The 24,233-nt window shown below is 51.5% G+C and overlaps 1 protein-coding gene across 5 annotated transcripts in view; it reads right to left on the bottom strand.

The window, feature by feature from the left end:
- Positions 1 to 962: 962 nt before the first annotated feature.
- SERGEF (secretion regulating guanine nucleotide exchange factor) overlaps positions 963 to 24,233 on the bottom strand; it is a 216,845-nt gene continuing 193,574 nt past the window's right edge. For 3 of the 5 annotated variants that reach the window (XM_078058329.1, XM_036116318.2, XM_078058330.1), the window contains one exon: positions 963 to 1,313. In XM_078058329.1, coding sequence (XP_077914455.1) covers positions 982 to 1,313 — 332 coding nt within the window. In that variant the 3' untranslated portion in view covers positions 963 to 981. The remainder of the gene's footprint in view (positions 1,314 to 24,233) is intronic. The other 2 variants (XR_013442405.1, XR_013442406.1) reach the window with 1 other exon arrangement.

The raw sequence follows: 24,233 nt of genomic DNA, 5'->3' as shown, positions 1-24,233 counted from the left end.
ACTTCCTAAAGCCTAGCCCTCACAGAGCCCATCGTCTCCTGAGTCACAGAGGGAAGGTGGTGTGGAACAGGCCACAGACTGGGCTAGCTAGCTGGTGACACTGCCACACAGTCCCCCCAGAAAAGCCATTTTCTAAGGCAGAGAGGCACTATGTCCCCCCAAGTCACAGCTGCCACCTAGGGAAGCCTGGGGCCTGTGGTCTGGCCTGGTCCCCATTTTACCTGAAGGCCCTCCTCCTGCAGAGGCAAGGAGGGCCGAGGGGCAGATGTCAGGGGTTAGGGTCAGCCTCCCCTTCCCATGCTGTGGCCCATCCCTCATCTGAAACTACACAGCTTGGCTATTAATTATACAGACCAGATCCAGGCTCCTGCCTGGCTCGGATGAAGACACCGATCTTCTGAGAGTTCACTGGTCCTAGATTCCCTTGTCTGTCCCAGGCGTCTCCTCTGTTAGGTCTTCCCAGAATTCCTGTCTCTTCTTCCACTCCCTCATCGCCACTTCCTTCCAGCCCCCTGTCCAGAGCCTTCTCCCTTCTCCTGGCACCTAGTCACCAAGACAAGAACTCCTTCCCGTCCGAGTACCCACCTGCCTGACCAGGGTACCTCCATCTCCTCGAACCATCCGGGCCCTGAGAGTCGAAGGCTGCTGGACCATAACAACCACGGGGGATGGGGCTGGGTTTTCTGTCCCCACCAGGTGAAAACAGGCCTGTTTTCCATGTCCTTTGGTGATTCTAGTTTAAATGTCGCTTAGAGACCAGATTCCCCAGCCATGCAACCAACTTGGGTTCTTGTTATCGCCCTCATGAGGGTCCTTGTTCCCATCTGTCTGTGTCCTTGGACCCCAGACACTGGCCAGGCGGCCTCCCATCATCCTGGCCTGTGGTCAGCCCAACCATAGGGCCTCCAGGGCCCTTCTCAGGCCAACCCTACAACCTGACCAAGCAATCCTCTGGGAACACGTTGGGTGGGAAAAGTCACTTTATTTAAGGGCCTCTGTCACAAGCCCCCCATTTCTGGACCTGCCAGGCTGGCTCTGGGTAGAGGTGTCTGGTTGCCTTTCCTTCCAGTTTCTCTCTTTGTCCATGGCTTCCTGAGATTCAGCGTCCTCAGGGGCATCCAGGGAAGAGCCAGTGACCAACTGAGGGAGGGCCGGCAACTGGCAGAGGGCCAGGGAGTGGCCAGCCCCACAGCCCACGAGGAGTCCCAGTGACGACCGCAGAGCCCGCACAGGCTTCGGGGCCCAGATGTCGGCTTCGGAGCCATCCCCGCACATGCCGTGCTCGTTCCAGCCCCAAGAGTAACACGTCCCTCCTGTGAAAGAGAGAGAAGACTGCTCTAGAAGAGGTTTTGAGAACAGGGCTGAAACACTCACCCTGGGGGCACAGGGGGCACCATAAACCCCAGTTTACACACGAAGAAACCAAAGTTCAACCACACTTGGTGACATGCTCACTACCCCTGCTTCCACCCTGCCCCCCAGGGCCTTTTCAGTGTCTCCCACTCCCACCGTCCCAAACCTGGCTTTCCTCCTTGGCCCTTCCCTCACTATAACCTCCTCTACCACCGGCCCCAACCCACCATGATCCAAGACCTGCCAACTCTGCCTTCAGAAATACTTCAAATCCTTCCGGGTCTCTCCATCTCCGCTGCCGTCGCCTGAGTCCGACCCCATTCTCCCACACATGAAGTCATGCCAACAGCCAACAGACTAACTGGGCCGCTCACCATCCACCCCAATCTTCAACGAGAGTCTAGGTGATCTCTGACAACTGCAGGTCTGATCACATCACTCCCCAGCTCCAAAGCCTTCAGGGACTTCCCATACGCTTCAAGGCCTTTCCTCGGCCTGCGAGGCCCTGAGCGATCTGGTTCCTGACTACCTTGCTGGCCTCCCTTACGCAACTCTCCCCCCACCCCACTGCATTCCAGAACCCCTGCCTTCTTCCACTTCCTTATATAGGCCTCGTAGAGCCTTTCTTTCTCTTGAGACCCTCTCTATACTGGGTTCCAGACCTCCTCATCCTTTAGATTCCAGTTAAATGTCGCTCCACAGCCAGATTCCCTGGCCACCCAATCCAACTTGGATTCTTGTTATCACCCGTGGACTCTCCCCTCATGGGGGCCCTCGCACTTTGCGGTGGATCGATGACTTGTGTGGTGATGTGTGGTGACTGGTCCCTCTCACTGGGCTAACTGCTCTACAGGGAGGGAAGGACTGTGTATGTCCCGTTTACTGCTGTGTCCCTAGCCTGGTGCTCAATAAGGGCTCACTGATGGGGTAAAAGATTGAACAAACTCAGTCATAGAGCCAGAGAGTCTCCAGGCCAGCATTCAAGGGCAGAGTTCTCCAACAGCCTGTGATGCCCACACCCCATCATATGCCCTCTTTCTAGCTTTTAGATCTTTCCTAGGCCAAACTCACTCATATTTTTCTATAGTCATTAAAAATATTTTTTGTCCAGTTTATTAAACTATACATCTTCATGACAAAAAATGGAAAATATGGATGAGTGTAAAGAAAAAGCAGACTTTGAGTCTTGCCACTAGTATGAATATTTTAGCGAGACCTTTCATTTGTGAAATTTGTAAATATTTGTGTATATTTTGTCCTGCTTTCGTCCCTTACTATTAGAACACCAGTATTTCTCCACAGAACCACAAATTATTCAAAAAGTAAATTAAAAATACTTTGAAATTTTGAAATTGTTCAATATGCAGAAAGGTACAAAAAATAATTTAACAGAAAAGACACATACCCCATCCAGACTTAGAACATTAGTCAACATTTTGCTGTATCTGCTTCAACCCTCCCCTTAAAAAAAAAAAAAATCAATCATAAAGAAACAATCTAAGCCCCGCCTCCTATTCTTGCCCTCTAGCCACTTCTCCCAGCAAAGAGCCACTGTTTCCAAGCCGGTGTTCATTACTGGTATACTGGTTTTATACTTCCTACCTACATGTCCTTAAATACTGTGTAATGTTTTTAGGTTGTTTTAAAGATTTACATAAATAGTATCATTGAGATATCTTTTTTATACTTGCTCTTTACACTCAGCATTGTTTTTTGAAATTTATATGAGCCGATAGTTAGAGATCTAGTTCATTTATTTTAACTGTGCATAGTATCCCATTACGTAGAAGTCAGATTTTACTTATCCATTTCCCTTCTGCTGGACAGTTCTTTAATGACTGTTGCTATTTTATTATGCAATATATAATGTACAATATTATACAATAATAGTAATTTGGCTTCTATTATAAGCAGCACTACCATGAACCTTCTTGAGCATGTCTCCTTGGTGTTTGCGCAGGGTTGGTCCCTAGAAGTGTGAGGGTGGTGGAGTCACGTGTTTGGATTTCGGTTTGGCCTAACGGCTGTCCACACCAGCTGCAGTCACGTCCAGCCCCATCAGCGATGGATCTGAATACTTCCTCTTTGTCTTTAGACTCTTGCTATTCTGCTAAGTACAATGCATGAATCTGCATTTCCCTGACTACTAGTGAGAGGGATTGTCACTTCTCGTATCGCCCTGAGTTGCCTCTTCTTATGAATGGCCCCTGCACATTCTTTACCTGTTTTTCTTTGTTTGCCCTTTTCTTACTGATTTGTAAGTTTTTTTGTGTATTCTTTTATTTACATGAATCTTCACTGTGCTATGCATTCTAAGTGTCTTCTCCCACAAGTCCATGGTATGTCTCTTCACTTTGCCTCTGGTGTCTTTTGTTAAACAAATTCCTTCAAAATGACTGCCTAATTGTCCACTGTGGAGATTCAACAGTTTCCTTAACCTGTATCCTATTATCAGACACACAGGTTGTTTCTAATCTTTCATTATTTGGAATAATATTCCTATGAACATCTTTGCATGTGAATCTTTGTCTATCTAATTGCTTTCTCAAATTAGATTCTTAGAATGGGAATTCCTCGTCAACTGGCATGGACTTTTTTGAGATTCCTGGGTGCTGTTTTGAATGCTTCCACAGTATTTTCTCAGAAAGGCCACCTGAATACAACTACAGCAACCTGGGGAAGTCTCCATTTCACTCCAGAATTGCCAGTATTTATTGCTTATTATAATGTTTAAAAATCTTCTCTAATTTGAAGATAGAAAAAGTATCTCATTGTTTTTATTGGTACTTTACTGCCATAGAAACTGAAAAATAATTCTTATGTTTCTCATATATTTGTATTTCCTCTTTTGTGTACTGTCTGCTTCGTATCTTTTTTTTGTTTAGTATAGAAGGCTTTAAGTGTCAGACCCAAGGGCCAGATGGTCTGGGTTCAAATCCTAGCTCCTCCATTTATTTTTTTATTTTTTTAAAGATTTTATTATTTATTTGACAGAGAGAGAGACAGCAAGAGAAGGAACACAAGCAGGGGGAAGGGGAGAGGGAGAGGCAGGCTTTATGTCGAGCAGGGAGCCCGATGTAGGGCTCGATCCCAGGACCCTGGGACCATGACCTGAGCCGAAGGCAGACGCTTAAAGTCTGAGCCACCCAGGCGCCCCTGCTCCTCCATTTATTAGCTGAGTGACCTTGGGCAAGTTACTTAGCATCTCTGTGCCTCAGTTCCTTCATCTGTTAAATGGGGACTATAGTACTGTTACCATAAACTTGTTTACAAGAATTAAATCAGTAAGTACGTATGAAGTACTTAGAATGGTGCCCGGCATGTAGTATCGTATAAATATTTGTTATTGTTCTCTGTTAAGAACCTTCTTGTTTTAAAGATTTTTGTTTTAAGAATATTAATTCTTTCTCTGCCATATCTGGCATAAATATTTTTTCTCAGTTCGACTTAAAATTTTGTTTTGGGTCTTTTGATATAAAACATAAGCTTTTTGGTTCTTTATAATAAAATTCATTGATCTTGTATAATTTCTTCTACTGCTTCTAAGAATTGAAAGCCCATCCCTCTCCTATCAGGAAATCTTCTTTTTTGATTTTTCAATGATTTGATTTTTTTTTTTTTAATCTTTACATTTCACTCTTTATCCACTGAAAATCTGTTTTTCACAGGGGGAGGCTGGCTGGCCCGGGATTACCCTTCCTTTTCCTTCCCCCCAGTAGGAAGGCAATCGCTGGCCAAAAGCTTGGGTTTGGGGGAACACAGATGTCTCCCTGTTTGGCCCACGGGTGAGGAAATGCCCGCAGAGAGGACGGGCCCTGGGTTGTGGCTCCTACAGTGGTGTGAGGCCCGAGGTGGGGAAGTGCGAGCGGCTTGGTACCTTTGGGCCTCGCTTAGCACCTGGCATGGGCTTGGTGCCCGGCCCCGGGGAGTGGCAGCAGCTGACGGTCAGCAGGAGTGCCGGCGGGAGGAAGGCGGAGCTGAGCCACCCCCGCACCCCCGCGCACCCCCCCGCACCCCCGCCTGCAGGACGCGGCACACCGGCTGGCAGGTCCCTCCCCTCCCGCCAAAGGACATTTGCACCGAGGGCCCGGGCCAGCCAGAGGCCTGCAGCCAGGGCTTTCATGCCCACTGGGTCGAGAAGCCTGGCCAAGGGCCAGAAATTTCCTCCCCCGATCCTTCCGAAGAAGCCTACTTGAAGTTAGGTGTTTTATATTCTTCGTCTCATTTAATCCCAACAACCCCAGGAGGCAGCCGTGTCTCAGAGACTATCCCCCTTCCACAGAGGCTGACGCAGCGGTACCAGAAACCGGGCCGACTCTGCATATGATACGCCAGGCCTTGCCAGATTCATTCTAAAAAGGCGGATAGTAAATGTTTTAGGTTTGAGAGCCTCACTTGGTTTCTGTTGCATATCCTTCCTCTTTATTGCAACCCTTTCAAAACCATTCTTGGCTTGCAAGGCCATCCGAAACAGGCCACAGGTGAGATGTGGCCGGCGGGCCGTCCTCTGCCAGCCGGTGGAACACACGTCCAATACACACTATTTGCTGTGGGCTGTGCTAGGCTGTCCTGGGTCCCACACTCCCCGACATCCGCGTGATCATGGTAGCTCTGTCCCCGTCTCTGTCACAGGGCTGCTGGGGGAGGGCTGCATGAGGTGACATATATAATGCCCCAGCGCGGTGCCTGACACTTGGTGACAGCTCATGCCCACGAATGAAGAGACCACGGGGAAAGGAGGGCAAGGCAAGAAAGACCACGCCGGGGTCCAATGGCAGAGAGGACAGGGAGGGGCACCGGCAGATGGGAAGGCCTGGCGTGGAAGGACAAGAAGCTGAGAGTTTCTGAACACTTTACACAAACTTCCTATGGGAAAAAACCAGGCTGCTGAACTTTGAAAGATTAGCTATCCCCTGAAGAGAAGACACCTTTAAGTACCAGCCCCTCCAGTGTTTTAGCATCAGTTTCCTATATCCCCCTCCAGCCTCAGCGAGAGGCTACCGTGCAGGCCGTCCTCATAAGGAAGTGAGAGGGAGGAGAACGGCCTACAGTAGGCGTCTCCCTAAGCTACCTGGAATACGGAACACCCAGTTTAAGACAGGTCGGTTACAGGATGATTCCTGGCTTTACAGAGCGCTCTCTGCCGCATGCCTGCCACTTACCAGGTCCTCGAGGCACGGAAACCCACCTGATTGACCCAGATCTACTTTACTGGCCTTGAGGCACATGGCTGGGCCTTGGGTGGAAAGACCATAGTTACTGGGGGATTCCCTAGCCTCTTAAGAGTTCAGAGCCCCTGCTCACGGGGCTCAATGGAGTTGGCCTGAGCCAGGCTGTGACGAGTGCTGGGCTTGTGGCCCACCACACTTGCGTCAGCCCAAGAGCCCTGCGGGCAGTGGAACCTAGGGACTGGCAGGGTCCTGGCACAGGCTGGACACAACACTCAAATCTGTTCAGGCCTTGTGGCACCTGCCTGAGCTTCTTGGCAACCTGGGTCCTTACAGGGCCTTATGGTGCCGGGATTATAGCCCAGTGCTAGGGAGGAGGCCGCATTTCTGCTGGGGAGCCTTGCTGAAGAGGGGCAAACACCTGAGCATGTGTGGTAAAGCTTCATTCCGAGCCACACGATGAAGACTACATTTCCCAACCTCTCTTGCAGCTGGGTATGGCCAATGAGATGTCAGCCAGTAGGTTCTGTAATAGCTTACGGCGCTCGGCCTTCAGAGACGGATGGCATGGACCCTTTGCTCCTTGTTCTGTCTTGTCACTGGGAATGTGGACGTGGTGCCTGGCGCTCTAGCTGTTGTCTCAGACCGCGAGGATGAGGGCTGCCACCTCGGGATGGTGCTTCCCAGTCTCACACAAATGGCACTTAATCACCACAGCAACCTCTGAGGTGTTACGACCTCCGTTTTAGAGAGGAGGGAACGAGGCTCAGAGGGGTGAGATAACTTGCTCGTGGGCACACAGCCATTCTGAGCCAGGACTAGAATCCATAACTCCCAAGTCTCAGGCGCCTTCACTAATGCCAAACCATGTGAAGTGTAAAAAAATCACTGAATGCTTAGTGTATGCCAGGCCCTGTGATAAACAGTTCACCGAATCCCCCCAGCAAGACCGTGAGGTACAATCTAACATTATCCCCGTTTTCCAGAGGGATGGCATGCACCCTGCAAGGTAACACAGCTGGTAAGAAGCAGAGCTGGCTTCAAACCTGGGCAGTGTGACCCCGGGGCCTCTTCTGTTAACATACTGTCCTCTCTAGCAAACACTGTGCTCCCCAGGTAATTAGGGAAAGGTACAGAGTAACAGCCCACCTGCGTGGGGACCAGGTCAGCGGCGGGAGGCAAGAGCTGGAGCTGGTGAGAGAAGCACTCTGCAGAGGGGCACAAAGCTCACTGAGCCCTTGTGAGCGCTGGGGCCTAGGCCTGAGGAGGCCGCGCAGGCCCTGCCCCTCCCACCTCGGCCAGGGTGGAGAAGGGAGGGAAGAATGTGGGCAAAAAGCCGGGCAACTGAAGGTTCGCCTTGTCTCCTGTCAAAGACCTCGAGCATCAGGAGGGGTCGCTCTTCTGTCACTCCAGGCAGAGGGGGACAGGACGGGTGAGGTCTGAGTACCCTCCCGGAGAAGGCTCTAGATTCAGGAAGCTGGTAAATGTCAGTGTGGCCCCAGATGGCCTGGGAGCTGGGTAAATTTGGGAAAGACTTCTGAGTGACCAGCCATCAAGCTCACATGGATCCCACCCCTCTGGAGGTAGCTGCTGGGGTGCTCCCTAGGGTCCTGCTGCGTGAGCAAGGAATGGCGTGTGAAGAATCCAGAATTCAGGCTTCCTGAAGTGTTTTAGGTCCAGGTGGTGACTTGAGGATAGAAAGAAGTTCAGGTCCTCAGCCTCTCTTGCCCGGACAACTCTAACAGCGACTCTAACCTTTACGCAGAGGCGGCTGGCCTGGGTGGGGGCTCAGACAGCAGCACAGCGTGGACTAGCTCCCGTGGACAACCTCCCGTCTCCCACCACCAAGGAGCCCAAGACCAGCATTCCTAGCTGGCTCTCCAGGCCCTCTGTGGTCTTGGCTGTGTCACTCCTCTTCCCAAGGCTCTGCTCCAGCCCCACAGGCTTGCTGCTGCTTCCCGAATTCACCCAGGCCTTTCACACTGTCATGATTTTGCTCAGACATGTGGACATGTCTTCCGCTTAAGCCCTGTGTTGGACACAAGACCTAGAAGAGGAAAATTCAGTTCCTGCCTTGGGGCCCCCAGTCCACTGGGGAACACAGCCATGAGAAAAGAGGATGGTGGGGACCCAGGGTCTGTGTTCACACGGAACCATGCACAATAATGTTAACTGTAACACTGTTTGTAATTGCGAAAGACCAGCGGCGGGGGGGGGGGGGGGGGGAATGGAGGCAAAATACTCATCAATAGAGGAGGGTTTAAAGAAACTATGATTCGCCCCTACTACCTAGCTACTGTGCAGCTATTAAAAATAAGGAGGTAGCTCTCTATGGCTTGATGTGAAAAATATCTAAGACATTTTAAAGAGAAAATCGGTTGCAGAACAATATAGAGAGAGTATGATTCAATTTATGTAGATCCCCTATATATGTCTAGATGTACAGATCTTGAGGAATATATCCCCAATTGAGAAGAATCTCAGAGAAAGAGAGGGAGAAATGGGGGGAAAGGGTGACCAAGATTTTGTCATTTGTTCAAATACTTTAAAAAGTAGTAACAAAGGATGATGATAAAAAAAAAAAACCAACAGCATCTCTAAGGGACAGAGGTAGCACAGAGGAGAGGATGACATGCTCTGTTGGGGAGGGGAGATGGGTGTCACTGAAAGTTCCAGAAGTTACTTCTTAGCTGGGTTTTGAAGGACGAGTAGGAGTTCACCAGTCTTAAATAGAGGGTACCCACTGAAATTTGCCCACTCTGAGTTCCTTTCATTGATCCCAGTGGCATCCTGTTTTGCTGCAGAAGTGAACGGTGGCTGGGTGTAGGGCTGGGTCCCACTGGGCTGTGGGAAGGTTGTTAATTTCACTTCCTCTGAGCTCCTAAAGCACCCAGAACCCTCTAAGCATATGCACCACCCCCTCCTGGTTCTACAGGTATTTATATTTGCACTTGGCTCACCAGTGTGTGAGCTGGGATGGGAGTGGGGTGCTGAGAACAGGGCACACTCATAAAACAGTCCTCAGGCCCATGGGACAGGCGGTCGGGATACGGCTACTTTCCCCTGCCCGCAGTCTGTCTGGAGAGCAGCAGGGAGGGGCAGACACATACACATAATGCTGAAATCGGGTGCCATCGACCCCAGTCCCATGCCTGCTTGCTTGCCTTTATTCCCTGGTCCGTGGCCAGAGCTGCCACCTGGTCGCAGGGCTCAAGAACAGAAAGCTGCAAGTCTCTGTCCCCGGTCACCCTGCCCGGACGAGGGGCAGCTCCTACAGAGAGGCCATGAGAAGGCTTTGAGGACAATGGCCCCACCGGGCCCAGCTGAGGGAAGAGGCATGGGCAGTGCAGGACCCTTCCAATAATTAGTCTATCCATCACTCTCCAGGGCCAAGGACGCCCTGAGGCAGGAGCTGAGGCAGCAGGAAGAAGCCATTCCAGAATCAGAAAGTGGGGCTGTTCGCCCACAGAATCACTCTGGAGATGTTCTGGGATTGGGGCCCAAATTGCCTCAGGGAAGGCTGTCAGTGGAAGCAGTCTGGCCTAGGGGCCCTTCCAGACCAGCATCCACGGCAGCACTGAGAAGATGGGGGTGAGGCTGAAGGCGAGGAGGAGGAGGGCGGGGTGTCCACATGTAAGAAAAGATGAGGGCCTGTGGAAGAAGGGATTCGGGGAGGTAACGTTCCAAACATGGCCACTTCTCGCCAGCCCCGTCACCTCGCACTGGAACTCTGTGAGGGCTTCGTGCTGGTCTCTCTGCTGCCCCTCCTGACCTCACTATCTGTCCTCCACACAGAGCCTGAGTGATCCTGTTACAACCTAAGTCAGACGAGGCTCCGCTCCACTCAGAACCCTCCAGTGGCTTCTCCGCTTACTCAGGTAAACAACAGCATCCTCTGACCTCAAGTCCCATGTGTCCCACCCTGCTGACATCACCATGGCTCCCCTGACTTCTTGATCCTCAAACAGTACCCACCTGAGGGCCTTTGCACTTGCTGTTCCTGCTGTCTGGAATGCCCTTGCCGCTGATAACCACAGGTTCACTCCCTCATGCTGCTCAGGTACGTGTTCAAATGTCACCTTATCTGAAAGGCCTTCCCTGACAACTCTATGGGAAATAGCTATCTACACCCCACTCCATCTTTGTCTCCTCATCTGCTTTATTTTTCTTTATATTTTTATTATCTATCTCTCCTGACCAGAACACAGCTCTTTGAAGGCAGGGACTCAGTTTTGTATGCTGTGGTATCCTGGCACCTAAATGGTGCTTAGCATATATTCGTACTCAATAAATAAATACCTGTTGTGGGAATGAACCAACGAACAAATGAACGAACGAATGAACGAATGAATGAATAAGTGAATGAATGGCTAATGAGAGAATGGAGCTGCCTTGTTCTCTCCTGGAGGGCCAAAGAGAGCATTTGGATGTGGGGCGGGAGGAGATGCTATGGGCAGACCGGCTTCGGCTCACTATCAGGGAGAAGGCTGGAGTGGCTGGGAGGCTGCCCAGGGGAGCAGCGGGTGCCCTGCCCCTGGAGGTTCCGAGCCCCCGGCCGGCGCGGGCCCTCCTACGGTGGGCAGAGTATGGGATGAGACAAATCAGAAGTCCTTCTGACCGTGGAGACCTTGTGTGGTGGTGTGGGTGGGTGTGGACGTGTATGAGAGAGGGAGGAAGGTGGAGGCCGAAGAGCAGAGTAGGGGCATACCCACCCAGGCCCCAGGCCTTCAGGCTGGCTCCCTCACACCAGACAGACGAATGGCCTTGGTTCAGATGATAAAGAGAAATGTGATGAATTTCTGGGTTTGCCCTCATAGGTCTCATTTTGAGGCTGCAAGGCTGGGGCTGCTTGAGAACCTCTTTTAAAACCTCAAATCTCCAAAAGTTGCCCCGTTCTTTGTCAATTTCTGTCCCATTACCTAAGAGGAAACTGGGGCCCAGACTGGAGGTCCTCGCCTCCACACCGTCCCGCTGCTCTCCGCCTCCCCCTCTGCACCGCGGCAGGCACCATGTGGGATGGTCAAGGGCAGCCCAGTGAGGAAGGTCTGGATCAACATCGCATGGGAGAGAAAACGGAGTCTGGAGGAGGTTCGGAAACAGCTAAGCTGGGAGAGGCAGAGGCCAGCCTTTCCGCCCCCCCCCCCCCGAAACCTCCCCAGGGTCGGAGGTGCTGGGGCTGCTTGGGGCTACTGTCCCCAGTCACCTGTGCACACAGCGTGCTCTGGCACGCGGCACGCTGGCTCCACTGGGGGACTATTCTTAGATCTAGGGAGCTAGGAATGATGGATTTAGAACCTACGAGGTGGAAACGTGTTGGCCTGTTTTATAAACAACTGAAATCCTCCCCACGGACTGTCTTTCTGAATTCTGTGTTCTCTGCGGGACTGCTCGCCCTCTGGGCTTCCTGGCTGCACTGGGAGAGGGAACAGAGAAGGCAACTGGCCTTCTCGAGGGCCTCCAAGGACCACAGACGGTGCTGGGGCTTTTGCATGACCCATCCCACTTAACAGGGCCGTCCTGGGAAGATGGCAAGGTGATCACACTCCGGAGGAAGAAACAGGCTGGGAGAGATGCTGGAATGAGCGGGCCTGCTGTGCAGCCTGGTCCCGCCAGCAGGGGTCCGGCCCTGGTGGGTGGAGCGTTAAGGGCACGGGCGGCACCTCTGGAGGTCAGTTACTTCACGTGTTGCAAGGGGCTCTCCTATCCTCTGAGATTTCTTCGCTGGAGGTGACATATCATCCCCTGTACAACTTGGTGGCCTGTCCTCCCCGCCAGCCAGGGACCCTGTTCTCCATAGGTTCCAGGTTGCCATCGCCCCTCTCTGAGTGTGTCCCCAGACCTGGCCAAGGGTGCCCCTCTAGCCGTATACCTGGTCCCAGAGGCTGCCTCTATCAGTGTGGCCCGAGGTCACCTTAGCTGCACTGGAGTCCAAGCCTGCTGACCCCTGCTGAGCCCACAGCCCACACGTATACTCCTAAACTGTGCTCGAGAAGCTGTGCTGTCCCCCCTGGCCTGGCCTGCGTGCTGCTCTTCTGGCCCTGGCCGGGACTTTCAACTTGTCTCCATTAATTGTCATCTTGTTAAACGAACACAGCGATCCCCGAGGGGCACCCGCGGAGAGGCGGGGGCACAGATGCAGCTCTGGGACCAGGGGCAGTGGGACTCCTGCCATTTCTGGAAGCCGGTCACCGACAGAGCGTCTCTATGCTGTGCTCCCCGTGCCTGTTTGGGAATCACCAGCGTGCAGGACAGGATGCTGGGAGTTAGAGCAACAGCGGGGGTGGAGGTTAGAAGGTCTGTTCTGGAACCCAGAGCCAGGGCCAGATGAATCCCCATGCAGGTCAGAAGATTAGGGCTCTAGAGAGAAACTGCTGGATAACACAAACCTGAGAAGGAATTCTCCCTCGCTCCCCAGTCACTTACTGAAAGCCTACTGAGTGTCTGCTCTGTGTTTGGGGCTGCACCCAGCTCAGTTCAATGCTCTTGGCACACAGCGAGTAGCCCTCAGACAGCGCGGGTAGCCAGGTCTGGGGCACCTGGAGGAGCGGTGGCCAGTTCCTCAGAGGGACCAAACCCTCTTGGGAAGAGAGTCTGGCTCTTATTTATCTTTCCTTTTACAGATAGTAAATTTTTACTGAACTTTATGACAGTCAAAAAGAAAGAAAGAAAGAAAGAAAGAAAGAAAGAAAGAAAGAAAGAAAGAAAGAAAGAAAGAAAGAAAGAAAAAGAAAGGGAAAGAAAGGAAATATAATAGTATGAAATAGTGAAAAAACTAAGGGATTAATCCTTTTAATTTACCTTAATATATTTTTTTCCTTTTTAGAGCAGTTTCAGGTTCCCAGAAAAATTGAGCATAAAATACAGAAAGCTCCCCGTCCCGATACATTCACAGCTTCCCCACTATCAATGTCCCGCACCTGAGTGGTACATTTATTACAGTCGATGAACCTACCCTGACACCTCATTATGGCCCCAAATCCACAGTTTACATTAGGGGCCACTCTTGGCGTTGTGGTACATTCCGTGGGTTTAGACAAATATCCAATGACATGTATCCACCATTATAGCATCAGACAGAGGAGTTTCACTGCCCTAAGTCCTCTGGGCTCCACCTATTTATTTATGGTTTTATCCATCAGAGTGAACACATGAATGGAGAAATAGTTCTAGAGCGCCCGAAGGTTCACGAACGGCTCTAGCAGGAGGAGTAGAGCAGTAATAAGTCCTCCAGGGGCGCACAGTCTAATGGGGGAGCAGCAAGCAAGCAGACACACGAATCAACAGGATGCAGCTAGTGAGAAGAGCTATAAAGAAACAGAATGGAATGATACGATTAGGACAGGGGGTCAGGAAGTCCTCTCCAGTGAGGTGGCCTCTGAGCTGTGACCTGGAGGACGAGAAGGTGCCAGCCACACAAGCACCTGGAGGAAGAGCTCTCCAGGCCGAGGCAATGATAAATACAAAGTCCCGAGGGGGGATGTCCTGCCAGTTCCAGGCCGAGGAGGCCAACGCCTGTGTGGGGCCTTGGGAGCTGAGGTGAGATGGGCCTTGGGAGGGAGGGGAGGCCTGCTGAGGAGTTAGGAGTTTATTTTGAGAATGCTGAGAGAGGCCACTGGAGAGTTTTAAGCAGGGAGTAGTAAGACCTGACTTATATTTGAAAAGGCTGCTCTGTGAAAGGGAAACAGGGAGACATTCAGGAGGCTCCTGCCCTGCAGAGGACCGCATGAGGGGGCGAGACTGAGCGGGCTGGGGGCAGAGGAATTTACTCTGCTTTGATAGGAGGGTGTCTAGGACCTGCTGACGGACTGACACAGGGAGTGAATAAAAGGGGGGTTCACTACAGTAGCGCTGTTTGTGAGGTTGAGGGGGCTGGGGGAGGGCCAGGCTTGGTGAGAAAACCTGAGAGTTCTGTTCTGGATATTTTAAGGTGGACGTGCCTATTAGACATGAATGAGTGAATGAATGAAAGCAGACTTCTGGCGAGCCTAAGAGATTATGAACCCGAGTGAGAAGTGGGAAAGCGTGGGAATGACAAACGTAGGTGCTCCCCGGTGAGCAGTGGGCAGCTCAAGAGCTAACGGTGGGCTTCTGAATCCATGGGGCCTTCATTCGGGGCTCAGTTTCAATGTCACTTTCTCAGAGAACTTTCCCTGACCACTCAACCCCATCCTGCTATCCCCTCACCCTGCTTTATTTTCCTTCCTGGCACATAACACCCCATCCTATATTTACTTGTCTCTCTACTAGAATGAAAAACTTCATGAGAGCAAAAATTTCATTTTGTTCAACTGCTGTGTCCCCAGCACTGAGAATAGTTATGGGTATATAAAAGGTGTTCAATAAATACTCATTTTAGGAATGAACAGGTGTTACTTGCCCCAGCAGGAGCTCATTCCCTTGAGAGGAAAGCCCAGTCGAAGAGCTGGGCAGGCCGCCCTGGGTCACGAATCCAGGGGAAGGCTGTGGGGGTATGCGGAGGGGGCAGTCGGGGCAGCCTGTGTTGAAGGGACACGTGGTTTGTAGAGTGCCTGCAGCCTCAGTTGTGGGGAAGAGAGACATTACAGCTAATGACCGGTCAGACTCAACCTTCGGCTCTCTCGGCCGGCCTGGCCAAGTCTGTTCCAGCTCTTTGAATAAGCACCCACTGCAGCCCCCTGCAGGCAGACCCCCCACGTCCCCAGACCAGGAAGAGTCTGCTGGGCAGCATGTATCTCAAGTTCTCACTGGATGGGCCCGAGACTCTGGAAACAGCTGCTGCCCCTCAGTCGCTATGTAGTCAGACAGGCTTGGGTATGATCTTGCCTGTCACCTGCTGTGTAGATCTGAGCTTTGCTTTCTTCATCTGTAAATAAGGACAATCATCTTTCCTTTACAATTTGTCTTTTCCCGAAAGAAGGTGTAAAGCGCCCAGTGCAGAGTCCATCCTGTGATACATGCCTGGTTGACACCTGTTCCCTCCCCCATCGCCCCAGCTGCCACCGGGTGGCCTCGTGCCTCCTGCCCAGAGTCCAGTTCCCAGCCCTCCTTGGTCTGCTCTCTCTTGCTGCCGGCAGTTAGTACGTTTGGGAGAATCCCCATGATCAAAGCGTGCCATCCGTCCTCTCCTCCCGCCCTCAAGACCCCTTGCATGGAACAAGTAGGTGACACCTCACACGAGTTCTAGCTGAGACAGCTCAGATCGGTGATTGAGGTGTTCCGACAGGCACAAGCCACTGAGCATTGCTATGGAAACCACTCTGTTATTCTCCACGGTGTCACTCTTTTCCTGGCTCAGCTGCCTTCGTGGCACAGGGGGAAGGGCAGTGGATGAGGTTCCGGAGGATGAGACTCCTAGGGGACCTCTGCACCTATGGGCTGCATGAGCGAGCCTAACTCTCTGCTTCTTGCTGGGTCTTACCTTCCCCAGCTCTAGGCAGTAGGCCACTGTTTCTCAAACCGTGGCCTAATGACTATCTGCACTTGTTGACAGCCACAGTTCCATAGAAGAAATATAGACCCAAAAAGCTTTCATTTGGTGGATCACCAGAGCTGAAGTCAGAAGACGGGACCATGCCCCTGCTCCAGCAGGGGAATGCAAACCTTTTGTATATTATTAAGCCATCTCTTAGTTACTATTTATACCATATATAGTGCCCAAAGGTTGAAGGAATCTATTCCTGTCCTTCAAGAAACCAACAATCCTGAGAAGCATAAGTCCCGGGCCACAGGGCAGCTGGATCTGGGACTTGAGCTGCACGGGACCCTCGGCCTGTGTGACTCTAGGCCTGCTAGGCCTGCAGAGACCAAACAGCACCAAAGCTGAACACACCTGCCAGGAGTGTAGAGCCCACCAATATGGGCAGTTCTTTATTCCGAGCATTCATCCAATCCACCAACATCCTTCTACCATCAATTCTAGATGCGGTACTATCTGGGTGCTCATGTGTACGAGGAAGGAGAAGGAGGAATGAGCAAAGATGAAGAAGATAGTCCCCATTTCTTAAGGAACTCCCCATCTCTTACTAACCCATATTTCCTGAGCACTCACTACATTCCAGGAATCCTGCAGCACCATTTCCACTCTCTCAGTTTGCACCTATAATACCCAGGTGGGCAGGCATGTTCAGGATCCCTATTTCACCCCTGAAGAAGGCGAGGCTCAGGCTCCCCTGGAAACTGAATGGTGGAGCCAGGACTCAAACCAGGTCAGTCTGTCTCCAGAACCTAAGTTCTTAGCTCCTATGTTCCATGGCCTCTGTATCTTGGAAACCTCAGGCAAGCATCTTCCTCTCTGGATCTCAGCTTGTCTATGAAATGCAGAGGCTCAGTGATAGCTAGTGGGTACAAGAGATAAGGCAAACACTTGTGAGCCAAGACAGAGAATAGGAAATGGCCCCCTGAAGTGAGGTGTGAGGTGCAGAGATCAGTCCCCATACCTCAGGAAAGGAAGGCAGAGTGTCTTCCACCCACTGTCTGGGTGGAGTGAGGCCACCGTGAGGCTTTTGCTTAAGGCTCAGAGCAGCAAGTTACAGAGAGGCAAGGCTGACACCTGTCCACCTCCACCAATGTCTCTTCTCCCACAAAACCCAACTGCCCACCCCATCTGCCTTCCCGGCTGGGCCTTTGTTCATACTGCTCCCCCTACTCTTCCCCATCTCCTCTTACTTTCTTCCTCCTGCGGCTCTCCCTCCCGGATAGACTAGAACAGACAGAACAGATAGCTTTAACTAGTTAAATGCCATTTCACCAAGAAGCCCCCATACCAATGGAACAGCATTTTCCTTTAAGATCTGGTCCTCGGCACACGGCTCCCTGTCTTCACAATTTGCTCTGTCTCTACTGGAGAAAGAGCGGTGGCCCTTCTCCATCTGAATCTCTCACAGCAGATGTCAGTGAGGTTGCCTGGAGAGTCTGGAATGCCCCGTCACCATGGTAACAGCACACCAAGGTGCGGGATGCTTTATCCCCCATGAGCTGCCCTGGCAGTGCCATGCCAGGCTGCTGGTGGAATTATCCTTAATGAGCCAAAAAAAAAAATCCCATTAATGGACAAGCAACTGTTCCACTGGTGTTGAGGTTCAGCTCTTGCAAACACACTTGTGGGCCACTCAAGTGGCTGTTGGCTGATAAGGAGGCGAGACCCCGGCTCTCTGCACTATGGCTCACTCGGGGTAATATGGTTTTTAACTGGCTCAACCAACAAAGCAGGCCCTCCCCCACTCCAGCCCCCAAATTACCACTTCTCTTGTTTGATGCTGCCAGCCAGGGATCTGCCTGCGTGGACCCCGGCAATTAGCACAGCACTTGCATTTGTTGGGGAATTAAGAGTCACTGATTAGTCTAATTCCACGCCATTTACAGGCAGTGAGTATCAGCCTGCGATTGACTTTTCCCAACAGTGGCCCAGAGGTGGCTAGATCATGGCCTGAGTTTGGAATGGAGGCAAGGGCCTGGTGAGCCAGACTGCGAACCAGGAGGAGAGAGGACTCACCTCCAGGCCTGGCAAAATGTCAGCCATTGCCTCCCCCAGTTCTGCCTGCCTAAGGGAACCAAAGACCAGAAGAAGGTGTCTCCAAATTGAGGTCACACCTGTCTCCAAGTCAATCCTGACCAGAAAGGGAGCCCATTTCCCTTTGACAGCCTCCCTGCTGACCCCCACTGGGAATGCGCAGCCAAAGGACTCGTGACCCCTAAACTGAGGGTTTCTGAGGCTAGAGGGTCTGAGTTAATTGTAGCTGTATGGGCAGGACGCTGACACTCAGCCTACACTCTGTTGCCATCTCACCACCTAATGGCTGAAACCTTGTATCTGTCCCCCAAGTTGATGTCTGGCTGGATCCTCTTGGAATCTGAATGCCCCACGACAATTACCTTAAGATTCCTGCTCTCAGACCCCTCACCTTTCTGCTGAAGGATCCCCAAACAGGCCCTCCAGGGTATGTAGCCTCCAGGATACATTCCCAGGATCATAGAGGTCCCTATACCTTGGATGGTTGATCCCTATCCTGACCTAGCAAGAGCCAATTCCATAGCTAGTATGGTTCCCTGGTTTCTACCCTCTCCTGCCAATTTGCTTGTACGCAGCAGAGAGGAGGCATGAGTACGTGGAGCTCGCTGACTATGTGCCCATGGACACTGGGTAACTTCCAGATCCCTTCAAGGAACAGCATAAGCATTGAGGCCTCGCTGGACAGGCCTTGATGATGGAGCTTCCCCTGATTCCAATGTCCCTAATTTCAAGCTTGCGAAAAAACAGGGGGCTAAAGTAGGTCTTTCTAGTCACTCAAAAACAAAAACAAAAAAAACATTTGACTTTACCTTGATAGATGCCATCAGGGATACAGAATGAACCATCAAGGAATATGTAGTCTAGGTGATCAGAGACTTCCCGACGAAAAAAGAAATGTTAAGGGATGGGGAGGAAGGGCCTTCCGAGCAGGAAGAACGATGTGAACACAGGCCTTTCTGGGAAGCTAGATGGAGCTGGTAGAGCTAATGGTGGTAGCTCGGCTTGGTGGAAGAGGCAGTGCACAGACAGTAGAAGGAAATAAATTGGGAATGACAGGTAGGGGGCATATCACTGCAGATAGCTCAGGAAATATAATCCTCAAAATGCCTGACTACAGATTTTGGACTTTATCCAGCAGCCATTGGAAGCCACTGAGACTCTTGAACAAGGGAGCAGCAGAATCAGAGCTGTGCTTCAGAAGCAAAATCTGGATAATAACTGTCATCATCATTGTCATTGTCGTCACGGTGGATAACACTGAGGGAGCACTTGGGCTGAATGTGGAGGAGGGGCCACAGGAAGACCGGCTTGGAGGCAGAGGCAAGGTCCAGGGGAAAGAGCATGAGCGGAGCCCGCACTGTCTCAGATGCGGTGGGATGCAGAAGACGGACGGCGGGAGAGAAAGCAAGGAGGCAGGACCCAGAGGGCCTGGCATCTGTGAAGCTGCGGGTTCGGAGGGGTGACAGGAGTCAGCCTGAGCCAGAGGACTGGGAGGATGGAGGTCACAGCTAGGTCTAGGATGTGAGACTCTCTGATTCATAAGCCTTGTAGATGGATCTAGAATCCACTCCTAAGAACATGGTCAAAATACCCCTCCTGTCACCCTGACTTCAGGAAAACATTTGGGGAGGAACAAACCATGACAGAAGGGCAGCTCTCTCGGGCAGACTTACTCTCCCACACTCCGCCCTGATCCTACCAACCAAGAACCTGCTGGCTGAAGCGAGAAGGAAAGGGCCCGGAGGGGGTGTCCTCTCCTAGCTTTGACCCTTGTACCTTCTTGTTTGGAGGTCATGCTGTCACAAGAAGCATCAGACTAGGGCCCCCAGATAGGGAGGGGGCCCTGGTTTTAACCCACCTTGCTTGCTTCTCTGTCCTTAGGGACTACTGCTACCTGTGCCACTGGGGATGAGGGCTCTCAGAGGGATGGCAAGAGCTTCCTCCTCCAAGACTGCTCTCACTCCTCATGACCCACACGGACCCTCTGTTTTGATCAGGAGGGCTTTCCACCCTGCTCCACCCTCCCCCGTGCTCCACAGTCTCTCGCTGTGCTCGCACATGCTCCTTCCACTTCTTCCAGTCAGGAAGGCCCTTATCCATTTCTCCTGGGCCAGTCCAAATCCTCGTCTAGCCTTCAAGTCTTGGCTCCAGTCCTCCTTCCACTAGAAAGTCTACAACGAGCACTCCTTCCCTGAGCTGAGCTACAGCACTTCGAAAAGAAGTTCCAGAGCAGGAAGGGAACTTTGAGATCACTGGCCCAACTCTCTCAACGCGACCCAAGAGGACACTGGGCACTGGAGAAGGGAAGAACTTGCCCGAGGCAGAAGGACTAGGATTAGGTAAATTCCCTGGACAAGCCTCTCAGGAACTTCATGGCTCTGCTTTGTTTTGCCTGTCCATGACACAGATTGGGGTCCATGGCACTGCGGGGGGATGCCTCCTGTATCTCTTCTCCTCTGGCACAGATCCCTGGCTTGCGGGTAGCTCAAGAAATACAATCCTCACTAGCCAAAGGCTCAGGAAGGCAACAGGTCCTGAAGAAAAGCAAGACACGGGTGAAGAAGGAAGAAACTCCTCCTTCCAGCAATTCTCCACTGTTCTGGGATACAAGCCAAGCCTAGCCTCTAGATTGGGGTGGGACAGAGATGTTGCATTCAAAAGGACTATTACATCCAAAAGAGATTTCTGCAACCAATGCCAGGGTCCCAGCCCAGAGCTTCCTGGGAGAGTAGCTTGAGAGGCGGGCAGAAGGGGTCATGCTGAGGCCAGCCTCCGACCTGGGGGCACTAGTGATGATGGTCATACCAGCTATGGGAAGATTTTTCACTTAAAGTTGAATCTTCAGGTTTTTAGAGTGAAAAGAACTCTTCAAGATCACCCAATCCAATTCCCAAATTTTTCAAAGAGGAAAACTGAGGTCTTGGTAAGGAAAGAGACTTGATCAGGTCCTACCATACCTCAGGGTCACAGCCAGAACACAGCTCCAAACCTCTTCTCAACTGGGTCCCATGTGGGTGTGGAAGGAGAGCACCCGGGCGGGGTAAATGGCCACCAGGACTTCCTACGCTGTTTTTTAAAACGTCCAAACTCAATTACTGACTAACAGGCGATTCAGGTTTAAAGAAAAGTGTTAGGTTTGACTAAGGCTCCAAGTGAAGAAGTCACTTGCTTGAGATCATGCAGCTAGAAAAAGGTGGTGCCAAAACTCAAGCGCAGATTGATCTGGTTCCAAAGTCCTTCCTTTTCCCACTGGCTCATGCTACCACCCACACCGCCTCTAGGCTTGGAAGAGAGGAAGAAAGACAGGATAGACAGACACCCTGAGAGTCTGCCAAAGGATTCCATTGGACAGATACTTTCTAGGGGAGCCCCTCTTTTGCCTGAGATCCCGAGCTGGGTGCTGGAGACACGGAGAGGAAATGAGATCCAGAAGCGAAGAGACTAGTAGGAAACTCCCAGGGAGATTCTAAATGAGCAGTGATAAAGGTTGGAGGAGAAGCACACACAGTCCTTGAAATTCTAAGAAAGAATGAGGTTGAGGAACAGAACAAGAAAGGGATGGTGCGAAAGAACTGGCCGGCAGGGTCCTGCCTGAAGATGCACATGCCCTCCCCGCCCCCCCACCCCCACCCCACCCTGGGCCACAGTCCTATCTTTGTGCTCATGGAGCATAGCGCCATGCCTAGCCCACAGAGGCAGGCACGACAGAGTTGCTGAGTCAGTACACAGATGAATGAAACTCTACCCAAAGGGAATTGAGATGCAGCTCCAGTCCCTGCAGAGAAAGGGCCTGCCCACCCAGTGGGGTCCTGCGCCCCCTCCATCTGTAGAAGGGCAGGAGGCAGCTGGGGGGGCCCAAAAATGCTGACACAGAGAGGGACAAGAGCTTCCAGCCCCAACCGACTCCTCCATGGCAACGAGCTGACAGAAAATTGCACAGGAGACTGAGAAGCCAGTTTTAAAATAAAGACACAAAACACTGAGTCTAACATCACACATGCAAAGCAATAGCTCAGGCTCCCAGGCCCTGAGGAGGGGTAGGCACAATCATGAAAAAAGGTACCTCCTTCCAAGCCGCCCATTCCCCCGCCAAGGGCCCCCTGTGCCTCCCCTCCTCCTGGGTACTCTTCCAAGAGCTGCAAGCACAATCTCTCTTGCTTTGCACTAGATGCCTCAGGCACTGCGTCAGATCTGACAAGCAAGGGGAGAGGCTCCTGCGGGGCTGGAGCTGGCCAGGTCCTCCGGCACAGAGGCCGTGGCAGCCGGCTTCCTGCTGCACCCACCACACCAGTGGTCGCTGCCGCAGGGGGCCAAGGAGGAAGAGCAGGGCAGAGACCCCTCTCCTCCTTCTGTCTCCTGATGGTCCAATCCTGCTTCATCCTTCAGGGCTCAGCTGTATTTGCCTTCATCTCTCCAGGATGACTCAATCGCACACACCTTCCAGTGTAAATCCAAAGCCCTGTGTTTACATTTCAAATATAAAACTTTTCATTATACTTCTGCTTGCAGAAGTCGACAAGACAGTCTACTTTGCATTATACTTCTGCTTCTTTATTCTGGCCCCCTCCCCCCAGTAGAGAGCCTGGTCTGTGATAAAGCCTCAATAAATGTTTTCTGAGTTGAATCAATAGCACGAGAAAACATTTTAATTTGAGTAGCTAGAGACCAGCCCTCCTTCGGTGTATGGGAGTCCATGCACTGACACTAACTTGTGCCTCCAAAGCCTTGGGTGCTTTGGGAGCATGACGGCGGTATCACCCCCTCTCTGATGCTGCTGTCCTTCCCGCTGCCCCCCCGCCCCCGCCACTGGCTTTCTGTCTACTCAACGTGTGCTCTCCTTTACAGTTCTATAGCCGTTACCATATTTGAAAGGATACCCCCAAACAAGCTGGGTTCAATTCTAGCTATATCGCCTCCTGTCTGTGCGAACTTAGGCAAGTCATTTAATCTCTTTGAACCTTGTCTGCAGAATGGGAACAGTCCATTGCTGTACCTATATCCTGCCTACCTCGTAAGACTGGCAGGAGGAGCAGAGATGACAAATTGTGGAGAGGGCTCTAAAAGCTATAAGGTAGGGGCGCCTGGGGGGCTCAGTGGGTTAAGTGTCGACTCTTGGTTTCGGCTCAGGTCATATCTCAGGGTCCTGAGATGGAGCCCTGCAGACTCTGCTTGAAATTCTCTCCCTCTCCTTCTGCCCCCTCTCACACCTGCTCTCTTTTTCTCTAAAATAAACAAATAAAACCTTAAATAAAATAAAGTAAAAGCGGTAACGTGGTATCTGTGCAAAGCTAAGGTGGAGCGCAGTGTGGTTTCCAGGATTTTGTGACAGAGGAAGCTGAGGCCTAAATTCAGGGAGTGACTTGTCCACGATCACACAGGGAGGTAGTGGCAAAGCAGGGTCCAGGTCTAATTCCTGGTCCGGAGCTTTTCCCCTAATCCTATGCTGCCTTACGAGTCCCATCCAGGCATTCTTTGGCAAAAGCAATTCCATATTCCATTAAACTGAGAAGCACTTTGGATCACCTGCAGAGTATAAATCTCTGAGATGGAATGGAGTCCAGCTCTCTCCTTCCAGGCAGAATGCCACCTGAAACATTCTAGGCAGGGAGTTAACTCTTACTCGCCCACCAAGCCTTTCCTCGCAGTCTATCCAGCCCTGCACCAGAAAGGCCATCCTGGCACGTCAAACAGTCTTGCCCGGCTCTTCAATCCAACCCCAGAAAGAAACACAATGAATGCCACACCGCAGGTACTGGAGAAGCGGATCGGGAACAGCCTGGACAGAACACAGAGGAAAACTGGTATGGCTCTGACTGCAGACTTCAGTGGAAAACCACGAAGGCTGCTCCAGCACTTGATTCGGGAAGTAGGGACACCGATTCCCTAGGGTGTGAAGTCAGCAGAAACAGATCTCAGAGAGACAGGAGGGACACACAGGTCTCACTGCCCAGATTCTAACCACTTCCAGGCCCACATGCCAGAGATGTCACCGAGTGAAGCCTCTTCGGACCTCAGCAATGACTCTGAACAGGAGGAAGAAAGAGAGGGAAGGGAATGTCTTTGTTGAGAACCCTAGCCCTTTCATGGTGTAATGGTTAACTCTGTGCCACCATGGCTAGCTTATGGTGACCAGTTGTTTGGTTAAACACCCGTCTAGATGTTGCTGTAAAGGTATTTTTTTTTTTTGAGATGTGATTAACATTTACAATCAATTGTGGTGGGCC

The sequence above is a fragment of the Halichoerus grypus genome, chromosome 11 (genome assembly GCF_964656455.1).
Source record: "Halichoerus grypus chromosome 11, mHalGry1.hap1.1, whole genome shotgun sequence".
Lineage (NCBI taxonomy): Eukaryota > Metazoa > Chordata > Mammalia > Carnivora > Phocidae > Halichoerus > Halichoerus grypus.
The sequence above is the reverse complement of the archived record's forward strand: the minus strand, read 5'-3'. Positions and strand labels throughout refer to the sequence as shown.